Below are 19,431 nucleotides of genomic sequence, written 5' to 3' on the forward strand. Positions count from 1 at the left end.
TCAGGTTTATATTGTATACCTATATTTGGTTGGAAATCAGTGATATCAAGAAAACGAGACACAAACGGAACATGGCTTTTCACAAACATTTTATTCGTGCACCCGTTCATCAAATCCAACAAAAAGATGCAAATTACCGAAGTCAAGCCGCAAGCTGTAATGGCTGTTATTGCTTTTTTTTTTTTTTTTTCCATAGCAACAAGGAGTCACTTTAACTGCAGGACTGAGAAGTCATTCAGATAATATAGAAGCGTTGCCAACATGATTATAATTTTCGTCGCTACCGTGTTTACTTTTGGTTTTAATGAAATGAAACTTTGTTGTTGTTTTTCATAGTGAGGACAGACGATAGGCTGATGTCTTCTTTTTATAATGCTGTGCGATCTACCCACATTACCTTTGCAATTGACTGGTACATAGCGATTGACGTATTGGGCATCCCTGGTGGAGAGAGTGAGCACACGTCGTTTGTCCTAGTATTTTGTCATACCTCTCTTTTAAGGGTCCCTGAGAATTAAACTTCGGAATTGATAAGTTCTCTTTTATCTTAGAGAACCTCCTTCATTTGTGTTTGTCATTTTATTTTCATTACTGTTTGCATTTCATCTCTCCTTGTGTATATTTTGGTCTTAAAAACACAACACCTGCAAATCAAACTAAGTTAGTTTGGTCTCTGCGCCCAAAAGACAATAATGCAAGAGACCAAATATAATGAACGCCAAAGACAGAAACGTGTGAAATCAATACGTCTGACTGAGTCATCTTCTTTACGAGTCAACCTGAGGATTTAGTGTTTGACAGTGACGGTGCACCGGCCTTTGATGTCTCTGAAGATGGAGCAGTCCAAGTCAGCAGTCAGGGTCCTCTCTCCGAGCCTGTAGGGGACGATGAAGAACTTGAGTCGTATCCGTCGGTTTGGTTTAAGGTCTGGGAGTCTGAGGGTAAAAGAAGACAAAACAAGTGAGGTCTAACTGAGGATGTCACGCGTAGGTTAATATCCCAATACCTAAACTATGGCTGGTTATTGAACCAATGTGTCAAGGTGTCAATCTGTGGAACAATCTAAATAGTTAAATTAAAACTTCTCAATCAGTTTTAGAAAGTGCTATTAATAGAAAAATATGATGCTGCCATTTAGCAGAAAAAGTGAATTTTGATTTTGTACGTGTTCTGCAAATTTGACGTGTTGTAAGCGTACCTCATTGGAATTGTTATTTATGTAATGCTGATAACGGGCAGACATTATAAGTTTATCTTCTTTCTGCTCTCTTTCATTTCTTTCTCTAAAGAATGAAATAATAATAAAAAAACGAATGAATTGAACGAACCACAAAACCCTTCTAGTATAGAAGTCCCAGGAAGCAGAAATATGTAGACATGATTATTGTGATAATCGCAGGGTTTTAAACAAAAGACTGCTATATGGGCTTCAATTAGTCTTTTATTTTTGCATTCATATTACCTAACCCGAACCCTAAATGTCAGAGTGAACACTGCAAGTACAACAACCTTTCTTAATGTGAAACAGAAAGCTGCACTTTGTTAGCTGGAACATGGGGTTACTGATTCTTCAGAATGAAGAAGAAAAAATATGAAACACGTGATAAGAAACCCTCAAAGAAGTAGCCTAAAGATTAGTAAATTGTGAATTATATGTTTGTCCCCCTTGAACTGCTACCTTTCAGTGGTGGGGGAGTTTGAGTACCTAAATGATCCTAGGAGCTATGTTGTTGGGGGCTTCATGCCCCGAGAAGGGTCTCCCAAGGCAAACAGGTCCAAGGTGACGGGTCAGACTAAAAGCAGTTCAAAGAACCCCAATGACGACAACAGCAATAAGGAACGTGACGCTGACCAGCATGGCGCAGCCGAGGCCCCACCCTGGAGTCAGGCCTGGGTTGGGGCCCATCGGAGAGCGCCTGTTGGTCGGGCCTTCGATGCGGGGAGGCCATGGAGGAGGACTTTCGGACGGCCTCGAGGAAATTCTGGCAAGCCGTCTTTCGCCTCAGGAGGGGGAAGCAGTGCACCACTAACACTGTTTACAGTGGAGGTGGGGAGTTGCGGACCTCAACTGGGGATGTAGTCGGGTGGAATACTTCAAGGATCTCCTCAATCCCGCCATCACGTCTTCTACTGAGGAAGCGGAGGAGGGGTTCTCAGAGGTAGACTCGTAGGGGGTCCGGTTTGGGGAGCACGGGATCTCATCACTGCTTTTTGGGGATGATGTAGTCCTGTTGGCTCCATCGAACCTGGACCTTCAGAGCACACTAGGGTGGTTTGCTGCTGAGTGTGAGGCGGCTGGAATGAGGATCAGCACCTTTAAATCTGAGGCCATGGTTCTCGACCAGAAAAAGGTGGCTTGCCCTCTCTGAGTCGGTGGGGAGTCCTTACCCAAAGTGGAGGAGCTCAAGTATCTTGGGGTTTTATTCACGAGTGAGGGGAGGATGTAACGCAAGATCGACAGACGGATCGGTGCGGCGTACGCAGTCATGCGGTTGCTGTATTGGCCTGTCTATGGGTGAAGAAGGAGCAAAACCGAAAGGCAAGGCTCTCGATTTATCAGATAAGATCCCGAATACAAGTGGCCAAAATGGACTTCCTCCGTAGGCTGGGCACACCCTTAGAGATGGTGAGGAGCGGTAGAAAAAGGATGGATGTCTTAAACTATGTACATTAGTGCATGCAGATACACTTACTTGATTTCATACTCTCCTCTCCAGAGGCCAATTCCAGAGATGGTCACAGTGCAGTTCTGCAGCACCTCATTCACAGGGTTCGAAAAAGTGATTTCTGCAGTTGTAGGAATATACAGTTTGACTTCACCAGGAACCTAAAACACAAACAAATGTAGTTGATTGTTTAAATCAACTCAGTAAAGCTGTTTTGGGTATGATTGACACATCCATCTCTAAACTTGGTCCTCCCCAGAGAACAGAGAAGGACATCAGCTACGTCTGAAACACAAATGTTTTTTTGCGATGTCTAAACGGACTACGGGAGGTGGAGCCTTGATTCTCGGCTGCCTCAAGTATGGACCATCTCATAGTTATTGCTGTTGTGCTAATGTTAATGTTACATGTATCAGTCTATTGTCATATTTAGCTGTTAAATAAAGTGAGACAGCTGGACAAAGGTGGATGACAGGTGATGATAGATGAAGAAAAAAAGAAAGATGTTCTCTACTAACGGTGACGGTGACTGGAGGGTCAATCAGCACGACGTCGACCTCACCCAGGTAGGGGTGATCTGGCTTCTCTATGTCTCTAACCAGGGCTGAGATCTTCATACTGTCACACAGCAACATGGGCTTACAGTAGACAGAGAAGGGGACCACGATCGGGATGATCAGATCTTCAGGAGGGAATAGAATTTCAGAAGACAAGACCAAAATCCACAAAACAAAACATACAGTATATGTTGTACTTTACTGGCTTTTGTTAACAGTTTGAGATATCTGTCTGATCAAAATCTCTGTCCTGTCCACGGAAGAAGATTCACCTTTCCCTGGCAGCAGCGTCTTTTCCATCTTCTCACTTTGGATGTCCCCAGATAGGTGTCCGTTGTAGTTCATGGCTTGAACGCCGATGTTGATGATCAGCGGCCTGTCAGCAGTACTTTCACTGCTCAGCACCAACTTCCAGTTCACGTCCTGACCGTTTATCGGCTTTGAAACCTGAAGAAAGAGAGATTTGTGGCACAGAAGGTTTTATATGGGTAACGTATTCCACTACACCCATTCATTATGAAGCCAAACTGTAAAGAACCTTTTCGTATAAACCAAAGCATGTCAGAGAAACTTTAGATGTGTAATACAGTTACGGTCTGAATCCAGACCAGATTGATTGATTGACAGATTTGACCAAAAACTCCACGACCCTTGATGTTCAGGTTCTTTTTACGACACCCTGAGTTTGTGACCTTCTAAAGAGGAAGCTGTTAACGTTGAATACTTTTGTTTTTCCAACATACAACACATTATGACCGTTTCTGTGAACGTTCAAGAGGTACATGTTTTTATAATAATTGGTTTATTGAACCACATTTATTGAAACCAATCCAATTATCTTGTCTTAACCTGTTTGTGATGAAGCGAGTGCAGACTGTGAGAAAGTGTCGCTGTTGACGCCTTCAGCTTTTAAACCACAGCGCCAAAAATCAGGTCTGTTGAAAGAGGGTGTTAAAGGAGATTCCTGAGAATTAGCTTTAAGGTTTTCATTTAAGGATGCCAGGCTTCTGTTTGACTTCGTTAAGTTAAAAGTTGCACATTTGCTGCTCTTCAATACAAAAGACAGGAGCTTAGATTGGGTTAGGGGAAATGAGAACCTGAACGCATAACTCACTACCACCCAGGAGATGGCAGCAGAGGGAGTCGACAGAGAGAGACTCCGCACACCAGAAGCTGCTCCATTTAACCTTGTAAGGTTTCAGCACTCGCCCTTCATCAGACATATATTTATCTTTCTGTCTTTGGATATGTTTTCTGTCCAGCACCCAGTACTCAACTTTATGTGGATGTGCCTGCAGTTTGATATTTTAGCAGAGGGATACGTCCCATGAACTGAGACATATAAAGACCAGTAACTGCATGGCTCACTCTTTACTGACAACCTTAACAATGCACCTTTGGTCATGGCCATCACACTGATATCATCTATACTTTGTTTGGGTTGATCAGCATAAGTCACTAGCTCTAAATAGAAACATTGCTGTGACGTACCTTTTCAAATCGTATGGACACTTTTGGCGGTGGAGTGGTGACTTCAGGAGTTTCATCATCTGTCTCCTCCGTGGACTCATTCCCTGTGGTGTTTGGCATCCCGTTCTCCTCCGTCTCCTCATTCCCATTCCCCTCGGTGTCCTCATTCCCGTTCTCCTCCGTCTCCTCATTCCGGTTCCTCTCCAACTCCTCTTTCTTGCGCTTCTTTTCCTCCTCTCTCTTCCAATTAAGGTATTTGAAATGGCTTAAGCGGGCTTTTCTGAAGTTGGACCTTTCTTCTTTTGTTCCTGTAAAGGAAGTCATTCAGTCACTGGTTGAGACCCAACATCCAGATTGAGCTCATGTGTGATGGTCTTGTATGGTGAACCCACCCTCTTCGACTTTATATGTGTCGGTGATGTCTTCCCTTTCATTACTGCCAACAGCTTTCGTTGAGATATATTGACCCACGATGCTGGTGTCAGTCTCTATTTTCTCAAGGAAACCGTTACTTTTAACCTGATTGGACGAACAAACACAGACAAAATATTCAGAGAGACTTTCATTAAACAATCACAGATTTGCAGTATTGCTAAATGTTATTTGGATGGTGATCGCTCAATCTGTGCTCACTGACCAGCCAATCGACAACATCAGCGTTGACCTCAGAGTAGACAAATGGAGTATCATATTTATTGTCTGTGCGTCCTTTCAGAATGGCTGCTTTTGGGGATGGACCGCAGCAGAAAATACCTAGAGGAGAGAGAGGGGGAGAGAGAGAGACTTAAATTCTGTCATGCATTATTCCACCTCAGTGTGGTTGGTCATTTTTGAAAACTAGCTTAATTATAAAAGTAGCATTCCCTCAGTGCTCCCTCTAAAGCCACGCCCCCTTATTTACATGCACAAGCAACTATCTTACTACTCATAACAGTCAACGACAAACACAGAACTCTATCATCAGTGACGAGCTTTGAGTGTGGGCTTGTGTCTGCAGGGGGTCGAAAACAAGCAGGAAGACAGGAATGCTGTGATTGGTTCGTCAGATTGCTACCTCATGGCAGACATTGGTCAAAGCTTTTACAGGCTTCCAAACTGATACAGACGATGAATTCTCTTTGTTCCTTTTTCGGAGAACACTAATTATTAATTTCTGTCCGAACCTAAAGACAACTTCAACCAACATCTTAAAAAGTGGATCTGGAACAAAATGACCAACCCTGCCTTTAAATAAAGGTTGATGATGATGAAGTACAAATTTGATACAAATCTTTTGAAATTGAAAGTGAGACTTTTTGAGGCCAAGAGATGGAAAGAGAGAAAGAGCCAGGAGAAAGTGATCTCTAATCGACTCTCATGTCAGAATCTTAAAAAATGTACACCCAATGTTTGAGAAATATCCATTTGATGCATCACAAGCAAAAAAAAGGATATCAGGTGTTCATGGTGGCAGGTAGGTAAACTTCAGGTGGAAGCCAGGTAACTGTTGCAAACAGTATATTGAGGACATGATCGCATTATTTTAAGAACAATCTGTTTCACGCCCTCTGCAGATTTAGCCTGGGATTACTCCAACATATGATTACCTCATGATCTCAAACTTTGCCAACGTTTAGGTCGGGAAACCAGCATTGAAACAGTGTATGTAGTTTCAAAACTAGGTGCGCACAAAAAGGTCATTTTTAATATTTAGGTTTCATAACTAATAATTACACAGAAGATGTGAAGTTGTCTGACTCCAACTCAATGTAATTATTACCCCATGGTTATCATTAATCAATCGGTGGATAGTAATCAGGTTTTATACGTAATAAAGTTATTGTAAGACGAGTTTTAGAAATAATACTCATCAACAAATGGTATTGGTAATAACATTGAGGGTGAAATTGTATTTTCTATTCTTTCAAAATCGCTTTTATGACGTATTTGGAAAAAAAGGGGTCAGCTTGTAAAATTACGTCATAATAGTTTGGACGAAAAGACTTATGGAGTTGCATAACAGAGTCCATACCGTTGCTTGTCTCCTGTGGTGTTGGATCCAGAACCTGCCAGCCATCATATTCACCATTTTCTGACAAATCTGGGCGCTTCATCCACCCCTCTATCCACACGTGGAAGTTCCTGAAACACAACACCGCATTCAGACTGTGCAACAGTTTAAAAGACTAAAGAACACTGGACACACAGATTATCCTACGATACAGTAATCATTCAAGCGCTTTCGACACCATCCAACCCCTCCTACTGAGAGACAAGCTGACCGAGATGAGGGTGGACTCGTACCTGGTGAGGTGGATCACGGACTACCTCACAGGGAGACCACAGTACGTCAGACTGAAGGACTGCACATTAGACACGGTGGTCAGCAGCACCGGTGCACCACAGGGGACTGTGCTCTCCCCTGTCCTGTTCACCCTGTACACCTCTGACTTCCAGTATAACTCTGAGCTCTGCCACATGCAGAAATACTCGGACGACACTGCGATAGTTGCTTGTGTCAGGGATGGACAGGAGGAGGAGCACAGGAGCCTGATCAAGGACTTTGTGACGTGGTGCAGTGACAACCATCTGCAGCTAAACACCTCCAAGACCAAGGAGATGGTGGTGGACTTCCGAAGGAACAAACCACATCTAGAACCTGTTTCCATCGGGGGGGTCGACGTGGAGGTGGTCAGGACCTACGGGTATCTGGGGCTGCAGCTGGATGACTCAGAGTCAGCCTCCAGTTGGACACTTTAATGCATATTGATAGTCACCTTACTGAGCACAGGTCACTTTAATGATAATCACTCTAATCATGTCTGGTTCCATCCTACTGTATTGTTATGCTACATCTGTAATGGTTGACATGATCACCCTAATTATGTCAAGTTTCACTCTATTGTCTTCAACACTTAATGCTAATCTGCTCCTCAATAGTTGGGTACTTAAATGGCAATCACCCTAATCACCCCTGGTTTCACCTCATTGTTTAGGACACTTAATGCTAATCACTGCTCACTACTCCTGCATTGACTGTTTAACGACTGTTTAACGACTGTACTCACACCTCGGGCATAAACTCAAAGACCTCTGTACATACACATGTAACCAGTTTCTTTCTTCTTGTTTGGGGGATTATTGTATAGAGAGGGGAGGGGGACAGCGGGTGTGTATTGTAACCGATGTCTTGTATTGTAACCAATGTCTTGTGTCCTGCCTGTCTGTATACTGCTACTGGATGCCCTGAATTTCCCTCGGGATCAATAAAGTATCTATCTATCTATCCTTCTGACAACACCTTAATCTGCTGTTAGTCCAACACTGTAAGTCACTGTTCCCATCAGGTTCTTGCTTTGGAAACAAGGTAGACACTGCCAAACTGAGGTTATTATTTACGACATCAACTCTCTGGGCAACAGACAAAGTTGTGTTTTTTTTGGCATGATTTACTGAGTTTTGTCACAATGCAAGTTCAAGGTGGTTTGGAGCCATTTTTTTCCAGTGGCGAGCATGCATGGCATTTTGACAAGAGGAGCAACAGGTTTGCAAATGCTAAGTTGTGAGAAAACATGACAAGAAGATACTTCTAGAATTCAGGCTAACAACAGGTGACTCCTTAAAAGGGCTGTTAGTGCAACCAAACTCTAAACAAGTTGAAGGTCAAATGGACATTTCTGGTCTTTTGACTAATCATAGTGTTTTTACACGACAGGTCACATCGACACATTCACACAGTGATGGTGAAGGTTGATAAGTAAAATAACCATGCACATGAATAATGAAAATGTTACCTCAGTTTTAAATCAACTGGCACATTATCTGGTAAACTAGTTCAGTAGGAATCTCCCCCTGCTGGACATCAGATAAAATGCTGTCCTTGAAGCACCTCTCAGCTACCTACACGTCTCATTCAGTCTCAAAATAACTTCCAGTCCATAAATACCACTCTTCACCACAACAGAAAACACCATAGCTCTTTATTACAACATGAAAAGCTTAAGGCGACTGCCACACAAAAACTCAACTAAACCTCATGATCCCACTGTCTTAGTTTGGCTCCTTACCAAACTTGAGCGGTATTTCTGTTTTGGTGGATGTAATTAGCAAGTACTGACACACCAACGGGATCCGACCTTTAAAAACTGATAAGGTTTAACCTCCAGGGGATCTGGCAGATTGCTCTGGGTGTGTTCAGTTTGTTTTATAAAGTCAGGGAAGATATGACATTGGCAAATCCTGACACGAATGTGCAAACTTACACCATATCTTCATGCCAACAGAAGAATCCAAAGGGTGAGAAATTAATGTATTCAAGGGTCGGACCCTCAAACTTCCGGTTTTAGAGACGACGACTCTACCTACACTGAAACTCTCCTGTCATTGGTCGTACCTCGAAGAAAGTAACAACAGAGACACAGCGGACACAGTACAGCAGGAGAAAGGTCATGTGATTGTTCTGACATGACGTCAGACCAATCACAAACAAGTACTATGGTCATACCCTTTCCGGTTTGTGAAATATATTTGCAGGAGATGAAATGTTTAGACAGTTGACCTTCATGGCCGCCCTAGCCTCAAGGTCAGATTAAAGTATTGCATAAAGAAAGAGAAAAACATTTAAAGCACCAACACAGGAAAGAAGAAAAGCAGAAAGTCTTGGATTACATGTCTGTGTGTGTTCTCACCAAATACTGTCTAGGGTTTGTCTCCCCACGATTCCATTTTCAGAGTGGTATCGCTCAATGGTGAGGTTGGCGTTGTTGTCGTGAGCTGACTGGAAGTTGCTTACAATGCGACAGGGGATTCCCAAAAACCGCATCACTGAGAAGCAGACAGAAGGATTTATCACAGAAGCAATAAACGTGTTTTCCACCATTCTGCAGCTCTGATAGGCAACGATTAAAGCTAGGGTTGCTACAGACATGTGGCACCAGCTTTACTCTTCTTTCTATTTTAGTCCACTTTAAGTCTGACTTTTGAGGCACCAGAGCTCAGCAAGAGCTTTGACAAAGACCATGAACTGTCTGAGTTTAAGTAAAGTCCCCCAGTTCATGAGGCGATCGCACGATGCTCATTAGCCTAAAGGTAGCGCTGTGATAATCAAAATGAAGTTGTAGCAACACATCGAAAACAGCACGACCAAACTGATTTACTTACTGTAAATCAGGGTACACACTCTAAAATAACCAAAGTCTGCAAAGATCTGTTTATCTGCTGGTTCCAAAGCTGATCTTGACAGATGTTCCTGTGCTTTGAGCTGTGTTAAGAGTTTTTTACTTCTCTTTACATGAAGTGCGCTGAGATAACATTTGTTTGAACTTGGTGATATACAGATACATTGATAGATCGCTATAGATGTTATTCCACGTGTGAGAAGTCCGATGTTACCTGAACACATCACTCCGGCAAACACCCAGCACTGCCCGTATTTGACTGGTTTGAAGTCACTATCTATCCACCGTGTGAGGATCACATTACTACCGGTCCAGTGAGCGGGGCTATACCCATCACTGTAGCCACCACCCCATCTTCCCTCCACCACACCTTGGTCATCGCGATGGTTGATCTGCAAGAAAACACACAGACAAGGAAGCCTGAACAGATCTGGGTTTTTTTGCATGTCAGTTTTTATTTTCATTTTGTAGAGACGAATAAAACAAAAACACAAAATATCAGTACTTCTTCTGTCGAGAATCAAAAAACTGTTACGAATAATGTGTAAGATATGTACTTAATATTCTTACTGTATAGCAGGTATAATATTTACATCGATCACCATCTTCATTTCTTTCTAAGAGGGCTAAACAGAACAAACACCTGAGTGGAAAATCCAGCTTTTACTGCAGAGAAAGAGGTTTGAAGTGAACATTTTGAGCTTTGGAAGCTATAGAAACAGAGTATGTCCTACCATGGCACTGATCACACGACCAACGTAGATGGGGTTACAGCGAGCTGAAACGTCATCAGCGGGGTCGTCCTTGTGTTTGTGGTTGAGGTCTAACAAACTCTGACAAATGTCCACCATGTTCTCCTCAAACTGAAGAGGACACAGGAGTTAAGTTAAGCCAAGCAGGAAACAGGAAGTGTGTGTGTGAAATAGAGAGGGACAGTACCTGTCCGCAGTCCCAGTATTCCCCTATCATTTCTTCCGTAGTTCCAGTGAAAATTACTCCATTTTCGTTCATCACGTACTCCTGTCTCAACTTTTCATCAGCAAGAAACACAGAGTCCTCTACGAAGAAGAGAAGAGAGAGACATTGGATAAAGAGATGGACAGACAGACAGACAGACAGTGTACTCACACAGAGGTGATTTTAGACCCTGTTTCTAATTTGGAGAAAACAGAGAGTGACACAGGTGATATTTATCAGGTAGATCAGGGTTAGGAGGACGTACCTGGACACCAAGGGTTGAAGAGCACCATCAATGATGCCAGCTTTGTTTGCTTTGCTTTATAAGGCCCAACCATGTTGTACTTTCCTACAGGGGCGTCAGCTGGGGGGGTGACAGTCAGGGCCAGGACGCCCGTCTGTGGAGAGGATTCCTTATTCAGCTCAATCTTCCACACGGCCTTTGCTTCTGGTGAACGCTTCACCCCATCTGGGATGGAGAGGAAGCAAACTGTCCCCTGTTTCTCACTGCTATGATCCCCTGTGGACAGAGTCAGAGTGTCCACAAAATGTTCATTCATACCGGAACATAACGGAACAATCCTGTTAAATAGATGCCTTGGGATAGTTCTTGTTGTGAGCTAACCACTGCACCCCCATGGAGTCAAGTTACGAACACTTCCTACCCTGTAAAATCTGCCAAACGGATGCAAACCACTCAAATGTTTATTTCTTCATGTCACATGTACGCACGCCTTCCTTTAGGTCTAAAGATGATCAGATCAAAGATGTAAAAGAAGAACTAACCTGTGGATGTCGTGATGAAGAGCGGGTCCTTATCAGGTTGAAAAGGCTTCAACAGTTTGAGTGTCAGAGCGAACGACTGACCTCGCCTCACAATCAGCTGGTCCACCGAAATCTCACTGGTGTGGTGTGCAGCGTTGTTGATGTCACAGTGGAGATCGATTTCTTTCAAAAATGTGAAGACATACATCAGAAATGAAATAAAAATGTGAAAGTCAGATCCTTAAACGGGTCGAAATGAGTCCGTTTTTAAAAACAATGTATTATCATAAAAAGCCAGCCTCTAGTGGACACTGCAGGAACTGCAGGATTTCACATTTCTAAATACTAAATTCAGAATGAATAAAATTCATGAATAGGACATAAAGGGTCAAAGCCAAAGGAATAGAAAAGTATTCATCCATTGCAATCATAATTTTAAAGCAGAGACACTGAGAAGCATTATAGAAGTTATAATTGGTCTCTGTGGTATTTCATTTGCTCCACTGAGGGTGTGGACTGATCTGGTTCGATGTTCTAAAAAACAGGCTGAGCATGTCAGAAGTCATCTGAGGTGTCCTGACAGAAATGAGGTCAGAGTGTGGTGGGAGTGGTAAAAATATGTAAACACTCAGCAGTGTGTGAAATGTCCTTGACGGATGAGTTACAAATATTGTTAAGAAGAATTTGTTTTATCAGGACAAGACTGGACAGGACTCTGTGTTAAACTTCACTTCATGTAACCCAACTCACAAGGCAGACGCACATGCACCGACATAGAGCAAAAAAAAAAAAAACACCAATAAATGATATTTTTTCTCTTGTGAAAAGACTTTTTCAGTTGCTCTTATCTCTACGGAGCATTTGACGTTCTCTGTTTAGTATTTCCTTCTCAGGGAGGGAAAGCAGAAATATCAATGTCTGTGTTTTTGTCTGTGTTCAGACATCATAGTTCTGACCAGTGCAATAGTTCTTGTGTCCTTCACAAGATATTAAGTTTTGATTTGATGCTCAGAGACGTTTTTGTCTGCAACATATATCCATCTTTAACTGGTGGCCTGCAAAGATCAAACATGGAGGCGTAATGCACAGATCTTTGGGGCGTTTTTAACCTGCAGCCTGTCAGACTGTTTCATTATGAAACATGCAGCAGTTTATGCTGACAGGAGTGCAACCCCTGTCCCGTGATAGACTTTTAAAGAGACAGGGGATGCAAATCATCTACGGATACAAACTTGTATGTATGAAATCTACTTTGTATTTTACACACGAAGACATGCTCATCGCATGTGTCTTTGTTAGAACAAATACAATGATACAGAAAAGTGTAATTCATGATTCCAAGGCAACCCATCCATTATCTATACCACTTTCCCTGATTGGGGTTCCAGGGGCTGGAGCTGGTCTTCTTCTAAAGCCCCAAAAGTGAAGTTCAAAATAAAAATAAAAGCATTGTTGTACTCACCGGGTTCTTTACGCTCTGTCATCTTGGCAGATCTTTTCTTTTTCTCCCAGATCAGCAGATGAACGCACGCTGGCAGACAGTCAGCAGCACTGCGACTGGTCAGCACGGGTTGAGTTTTAAAACATCTGCCTACAGGTAGCCCAGCCCAAAATTTCTAAAAAAAATATTCACGTAGAACAAGTATGTCAACTTGTTATGTAAATCATTTCATCACAGCTACAAAGAGCAGCCTCCCTCCCCCCGTTCATTTGGGTTTCATGTTATTCACCTTTTTGGCACACAGAGTGTTCTGGCACAGGTGAGGAGAGCTCAGGTGCTCCCTCAGCTCTAATGCTATCAGCAGTCAGAAGAAGACAGAATGAACAAGAAATGTTGCAAAATCCATCAAGATAAAACAACTTAGGCTGGCAACACCAAACTTCTCTCACATGTGAACTGATACAAAGTACAATATCTCCCAATTTGTATCACACACACCCACCAGACCAATGGTTCTCAACTGGTCGGTCAGGACCCAAAAGTGGGTCCGCCAATTCAGGCCTAGAAAAAACGATGTTGCCAAAGATCCATAAAGTGCTTTTTAAAAATGTCTGTTTTGTTACGTCTCATTTTTCTGTCTTGTTTTCTTCAATCGGAGGAACCAGATTGAAGATTTTCAGAAATGTGTGTGAAGACGGTGGATTCACCTCCCACAGAGGAAGCCGTAGGGGTCGGGTGCAGTGTGGATGGGCGGCAGTCGATGGTAGGGGCCTCGGCCTTCAACTCCCACCTTCAGACAAGCTTCAGATCCTGGGGGAGATGGGAGACCTTGAGTCCGAGTGGGCCACTTTCTCCACCCCCATTGTCGAAGCTGCTGCTCTGAGCTGTGGTCACAGGGTCTCTGGTGCCTATCGTGGCGGACATCCCTGAACCCGGTGGTGGACATCGGAAGTAAGGGAGGCTGTCAAGCTGAAGACGGAGTCCTATCGGGCGTTGCTAGCGCATAGGACTCCTGAGGCAGCTGACGGGTACCAGCAGGCCAGGCGTTCTGTAGTCAAAGTCTCGGGCCTGGGAGGAGTTCGGGGAGGCCATGAAGGAGGACTTTCAGATGGCCTCGAGGAAATTCTGGCAAAATGTCCGTCGCCTCAGGAGGGGGAGGCAGTGCTTCACTAACACTGTTTACAGAGCAGGTGGGGAGCTGCTGACCTTGAATGGGGATGTAGTTGGGCAGTGGAAGGAATACTTCGAGGATCTCCTCAATCCCACCATTACGTCTTCCACTGAGGAAGCAGAGGCTGAGTTCTCAGAGGTAGACTCATCCATCATCTATGCAAAAGTCACTGAGGTGGTTGGCAAGCTCCTCAATGGCAAAGCACCTGGGGTGGATGAGGGTCTCTCTTTTCAAGAAGGGGGATCAGAGGATATGTTCCAATTATCGGGGAATAACACTTCTCAGCCTTCCTGGGAAAGTCTATTCCAGGGTACTGGAGAGGAGGATCCAGCTATTAGTCGAGCCTCAGATCCAAGTGGAACAATGCGGCTTTCCTCCTGGCCACGGAGCGCTGGACCAGCTCTACACTCTCCAGCGGGTGCTTGAGGGTTCATGGGAGTTCCCCAACCTATCCACATGTGCTTTGTGGATCTGGAGAAGGCGTTCGACCGTGTCCTCTGTGGCGTCCTGTGGGGCTTGCTCCGGGAATATGGGGTCCGAGGCCCTTTGCTAAGGGCGGTCCGATCCCTGTATGACCAGAGCAGGAATCTGGTTCTCTCCAGCAGGAAGTTGGATCTGTTCCTGGTGTGCGTTGGCCTCCAGCAGGGCTGCCCTTTGTCACCGGTTCTGTTCATTATTTTTATGGATAGAATTTCTAGCCGCAGCCAGGGGCCGGAGGGGGTCCGGTTCGGGGACCACAAGATCTTGTCTGTGTGGTCTTGTTGGCCCCATTGAACCTGGACCTGGACCTTCAGCGCACACTGGGGCGGTTCGCTACAGAGTGTAAGGTGGCTGGGATGAGGATCAGCACCTCTAAATCTGAGGCCATGGTTCTCGATCGGAAAGAGGTAGCTTGCCCTCTCCCAGTCGGTGGGGAGTCCTTGCCCCAGGTGGAGGATCTTAAGTATCTTGTTCACGAGTGGCGGGAAGATGAAGCGTGAGATTGACAGATGGATCGGTGCGGCGCCCGCAGTCATGCGGTCCCTCAATCGTCAAAGAAAAGTAAGGGGCAGCATTTCAAGCCAGTTAAACTCTAAAGAATGAAAAGTGAAGAAACTTCTGCTTTCATCGTTTCTCTGATTGTCACGTACAAGTCTGACAGATTGGGACTTGCTCTGCATTACAGGTCACTCCTTCATGTCGTAAGCTTCAACCCTACATTGTTACTTAGATGCTGGGACATGGGAAGTGTTTGACATGTCATAATGGAAATGAAAGCTTTGGATTCAAGGGCTGTCTGTAAGTGCATCTTGTTTCTACAGTTTGTTTGTTTATCTTTTTAGATTACAACACCGTCTGTTGGGTGTTTCTTACTTTCAAATTCGAGTCTTGACCCGGCACTGCTCTTAGATCTGTGTCATGAACATTCGACTTTGTCTCTGTTGCAAAGCGAGGTCATCGCTGCCCCGAGTAAACAAAACAACGTCAAAGGCGCCGTAGCAACAAACTCGGGTCAAAGCGAGTCATCAGAATGTTAAGTTTCTGCCCTGTTGATATGCAAGAGTTCCAAACGGCTTTTTATTGTGAGCCAATAACTGACCTCTTTGGTCTGTGAATCACTTTACACAGACTAGGTACTTATACCTGTAAAAAGGTGTGTGTGCCAGGGATGGTTGTTGGGGCAGGACAGTTTTTCTGTGACTCAGGAAGTTTTGCATCAGTAACACTTTCAGAGTCAGTGATGTCATTGTTTTTATTGTGACAGAATTGTTGAGTAATATGAATAGAATATGTTCCCATGACCCGCAGGCTCTTACACTGGTACACCTTTATCCATATACGGTATGTGTTGAGTTTTCTGCTTCTGCCTGGAATCTGTATGTCACGTCTTGCACGTCTATGCCACGTAATCAGACGCAGGTGAGACTAACGAGACAGGTGAGGAACATCAGGGTCATCACAAAGGCGGGAAACACAAGGAACAAAGAACACAAGACCAGAACACTGAAGACAAGTACAAAGTAAAACCCAACACTGACACCACCAAAACCAGATATACAGTGTAGCAGAATTTCTTCAAACGAAAGGAGCTGGAGTCCTTAAATGTTTTTAAATCCAAAATGAAAAACCTGGAAGCAGAGTCTATAGAATGCCAATATTTTTAACTCAACTTCTCCCGGATTTGACACATAGATCGTCCCATTATGATGATAATGTTTTGTAAAGTGAACCATGTCTCCCTTTGTGTATTTGTCTGTAACTCGTTGTTTTTTGCTGCCTGTGTCGGTCAGATAAAGGTTGGTTTAGACGTGGACAGTGTTTCCCTTTTTTGCACTTCACTTTTTTGTGGGCGTGGCCGAGGGTGGAGGGCTTTAATGCCTCTACGATGATGGAGAGAGAAGGAAATAATATTTAGGAAAAAACACAAAGAGGTTGTTTTTTTTTTTTTTACTTTTCAAAGAAAATGTTAAAACACACACAAGCCATTCTTACATATGCACTCATGGATCATTTCAGGAGGACTGCTCCTGAAATCCTCCTCATCTGGCAGCTCCTCCTTCCCCTTTTGTTTGATGTTTATTTTCCCTGTTTGTCTGATCCTCTTGTGTCTCCTCCCCTGTCTGTCCTGTATGAGTGAGTGCTCGGGCATGGCTTTGTTTCACAGGCAGGACCAGATGAACCTAATGCAGGAATCAACCCTCACAGTGTGAGACCCCCGGTCTTCTCTTCACTTGTTTACAGATCGTTTTTGTCGTAATTACTATAAACAAGAAGAGAGGATATCTGGGTTGTTCATACCTGTCTGTTTTCCCTGCAGCCTGAGAGAACAAGTGTAACAGAATATCACACAGCCACACCAAACCTGGTTTGCCATTTAAATTATTCAACTTGGTGATTTGCATGAAAGGATGGTAATGAGTCATCAGTCCCAGTCTGATGCCTCTCTGTCATCACATGATAACACGTGATGACACTTACTGTACGTACTGATGACTCTTGAGAAAGAGACTTGGAAAAGGGAAAGATTCCCAAATAATAACCGATCCGTACCATCCCACTTTTTGGGACCCTTCCGTTGGGGTGCCAAGAATGTGGAGCCGACCCGAAAAGGTGAAGCTAAACACTGCAGTCCGCTGATTGGTCGAAAGAATCGTCACTTCCCATGTGACATCGGCAAACAAAACTCCGCCGTGTTTAAATCATTGACTGTAACGCAGCTCCTACTGATCATTTCTTGTACCCACATGCTCTTTGCTCTCTGTTTGGTGAGAAAATGACGATCTAAAATATAAAAACATGTTCTCATTGCACAAACACTAAATGGAAACACTCCTGAAGCAGCTTAGCTTAAGTGAACTCAACAACCACCATCCATGGGAGAGACATTTCATGAACAGAGGATTTCAAACAAGCTGTGAAGTTTGACTAAACTGTTTGGAAAAAGTTTGTCACCCCTTTCTTTCAAAGATGACACCTTCAACATGTGTCGTTTTTATGATCATTTTAAATATAATTTTGTTGACAGCTGAACACAATAACAACACTGTAAATCATATTTCTCACTCATAACTGTGGGGTTACAAAATGACACATTCCTCTTCCTGAAATTTGAGCTGCATGCAGTCTGCAGTCTCCTCTTTCAAACTGTATAAAAAAAATGTTTTCTGATTACAAAAATGTCTGAAATTCCATCGAACTTATGATAATAGTCCCTTTTTTATGACTCATTGTATGGTTATATTACATATCTTTAGAAAGCAGGCGCTTGCTGCAGGATGCTGCCCTCTGCTGTCTGATTACAGGAGGTGCATGTTCACACATATAAGCCTTTTATTCCTCAGCAGCAAATACTTCACTTTGTCCTGATCTTAAAAATGCACTTGTACCTGAGTTTATGCACCTCATTTGTTTGACTGAGTCCACATTACACTTGCAGCTCCTCAGCAGTAATAGTGTAATATTACGAATGTTTTACTTTTTGCACAGGTCACAGCTGATACTGGTCTCTCTTCAAAGCCACCAGACTCCGTTGATCAATCAATCTTTATTTGTATTGTGTCAATTCATAACAAGTGTCATCTCTTTACACTTTACAACAAGCAGGTAGAGGACCTTACTCTTTGTCCGTTAGCGTGACAACAGAGCAGGTAACAAGACCATGCTCATCGTTTTGTTTATATAAAGCAGGTAAAACACAAGATAAAATAAGATAATCCTTTATTTATCCAGCAAATGGAGAAATTTAAAGTGTTGCAGCAGCAAAACAGGACAGCAGAAGAAAAATCACTTAGTGAAAAATCAAATTAGATTAAAATGTAAAAGAAAAAAAATGGAGCTTGTAACGTGCGGCCACTAGGGTGGCGCCACACTTAGGTCACCTGAACATGGGATGGGGGAGATGAGATAAAATATAGGAAGAAGGACAAGATAGGAAAGGGGGGGGATTGGATGTTTGGGCAGGCCATCCTCATCAACAGTCCCGAGGAACCTAAGAGAGCTCAGGAACTCCCAGAAAAAGGAGAGGTTAGTAACTGAAATGTAATAATAGTGACATGCAGTAATATGATATGAGTGCAGACAGAGAGAGAGAGAGAGAGAGAGAGAGAGAGAGACAGGGAGGACATTAGAGTTCAAGGTGCCAGTTCCCCTGGTAGTCCAGGCCAGCAGCATAACTAGTGTAGTTTCAGTGTTATGGTAAACTCTAAATCCCGACTGAAACTCTAAGGATCTTAGAGATAAAAGGAAGGTTAGATATAGGTCTACAGCTAGCTAGAGTTCCTGAATCAAGAGAAGGCTTTTTAAGACAGCTACTTTAAATGACTGGGGTACATAATATATTGATCATATCTAGTATGGAGCTGCTAACGAAGGGAAAGACTTCCTTAAACAGCTTGGTTGGGATTGGATCTAAAAGACAGGTTGACGGTTTATATGCAGAAATAATCGAGTTTAGTTCTGAAAGGTTAATTGGAGCTAGTATCAGATTCATCCTGTCGTGACCTCCTGACTGCACTGATATCATTAGAGCTGAGGGAGCACCTGAGCTCTCCTCACCTGTGCCAGAACACTCCGAGTGTGTGCCAAAATAGATGCACAATATGCAAACGACCTGGGGGAGGGAGGCTGCTCTTTGTCGCTGTGATGAAATGATTTACATAAAAAGTTGACATACTTGTTTGAAACTCATTTGATTGAGTTTGGGCTGGGCTACCTGTTGGCAGATGTTTTAAAACTCAACCCATGCTGACCAGTCACAGTGCTGCTGACT

At 43.4% G+C, this 19,431-nt stretch overlaps 1 protein-coding gene across 1 annotated transcript; it reads right to left on the minus strand.

Moving 5' to 3' along the window:
- Positions 1-72: 72 nt before the first annotated feature.
- On the minus strand, positions 73-13,190 carry LOC306822433 (protein-glutamine gamma-glutamyltransferase E-like). The gene is made up of 15 exons (XM_079341470.1): positions 13,034-13,190; positions 11,593-11,754; positions 11,072-11,326; positions 10,789-10,907; positions 10,584-10,712; positions 10,064-10,241; positions 9,361-9,496; positions 6,705-6,814; positions 5,331-5,446; positions 5,086-5,212; positions 4,715-5,001; positions 3,496-3,670; positions 3,185-3,348; positions 2,694-2,827; positions 73-935 (listed from the first exon to the last, which is right to left on the minus strand). The coding sequence occupies exons 1-15, from the start codon at positions 13,053-13,055 to the stop codon at positions 788-790; spliced, it is 2,262 nt and encodes a 753-aa protein (XP_079197596.1). The 5' UTR covers positions 13,056-13,190; the 3' UTR covers positions 73-787.
- Between the last annotated feature and the right edge of the window lie 6,241 nt (positions 13,191-19,431).

Source organism: Symphodus melops (genome assembly GCF_947650265.1).
Source record: "Symphodus melops genome assembly, chromosome: 4".
Taxonomy (NCBI): Eukaryota; Metazoa; Chordata; class Actinopteri; order Labriformes; family Labridae; genus Symphodus; species Symphodus melops.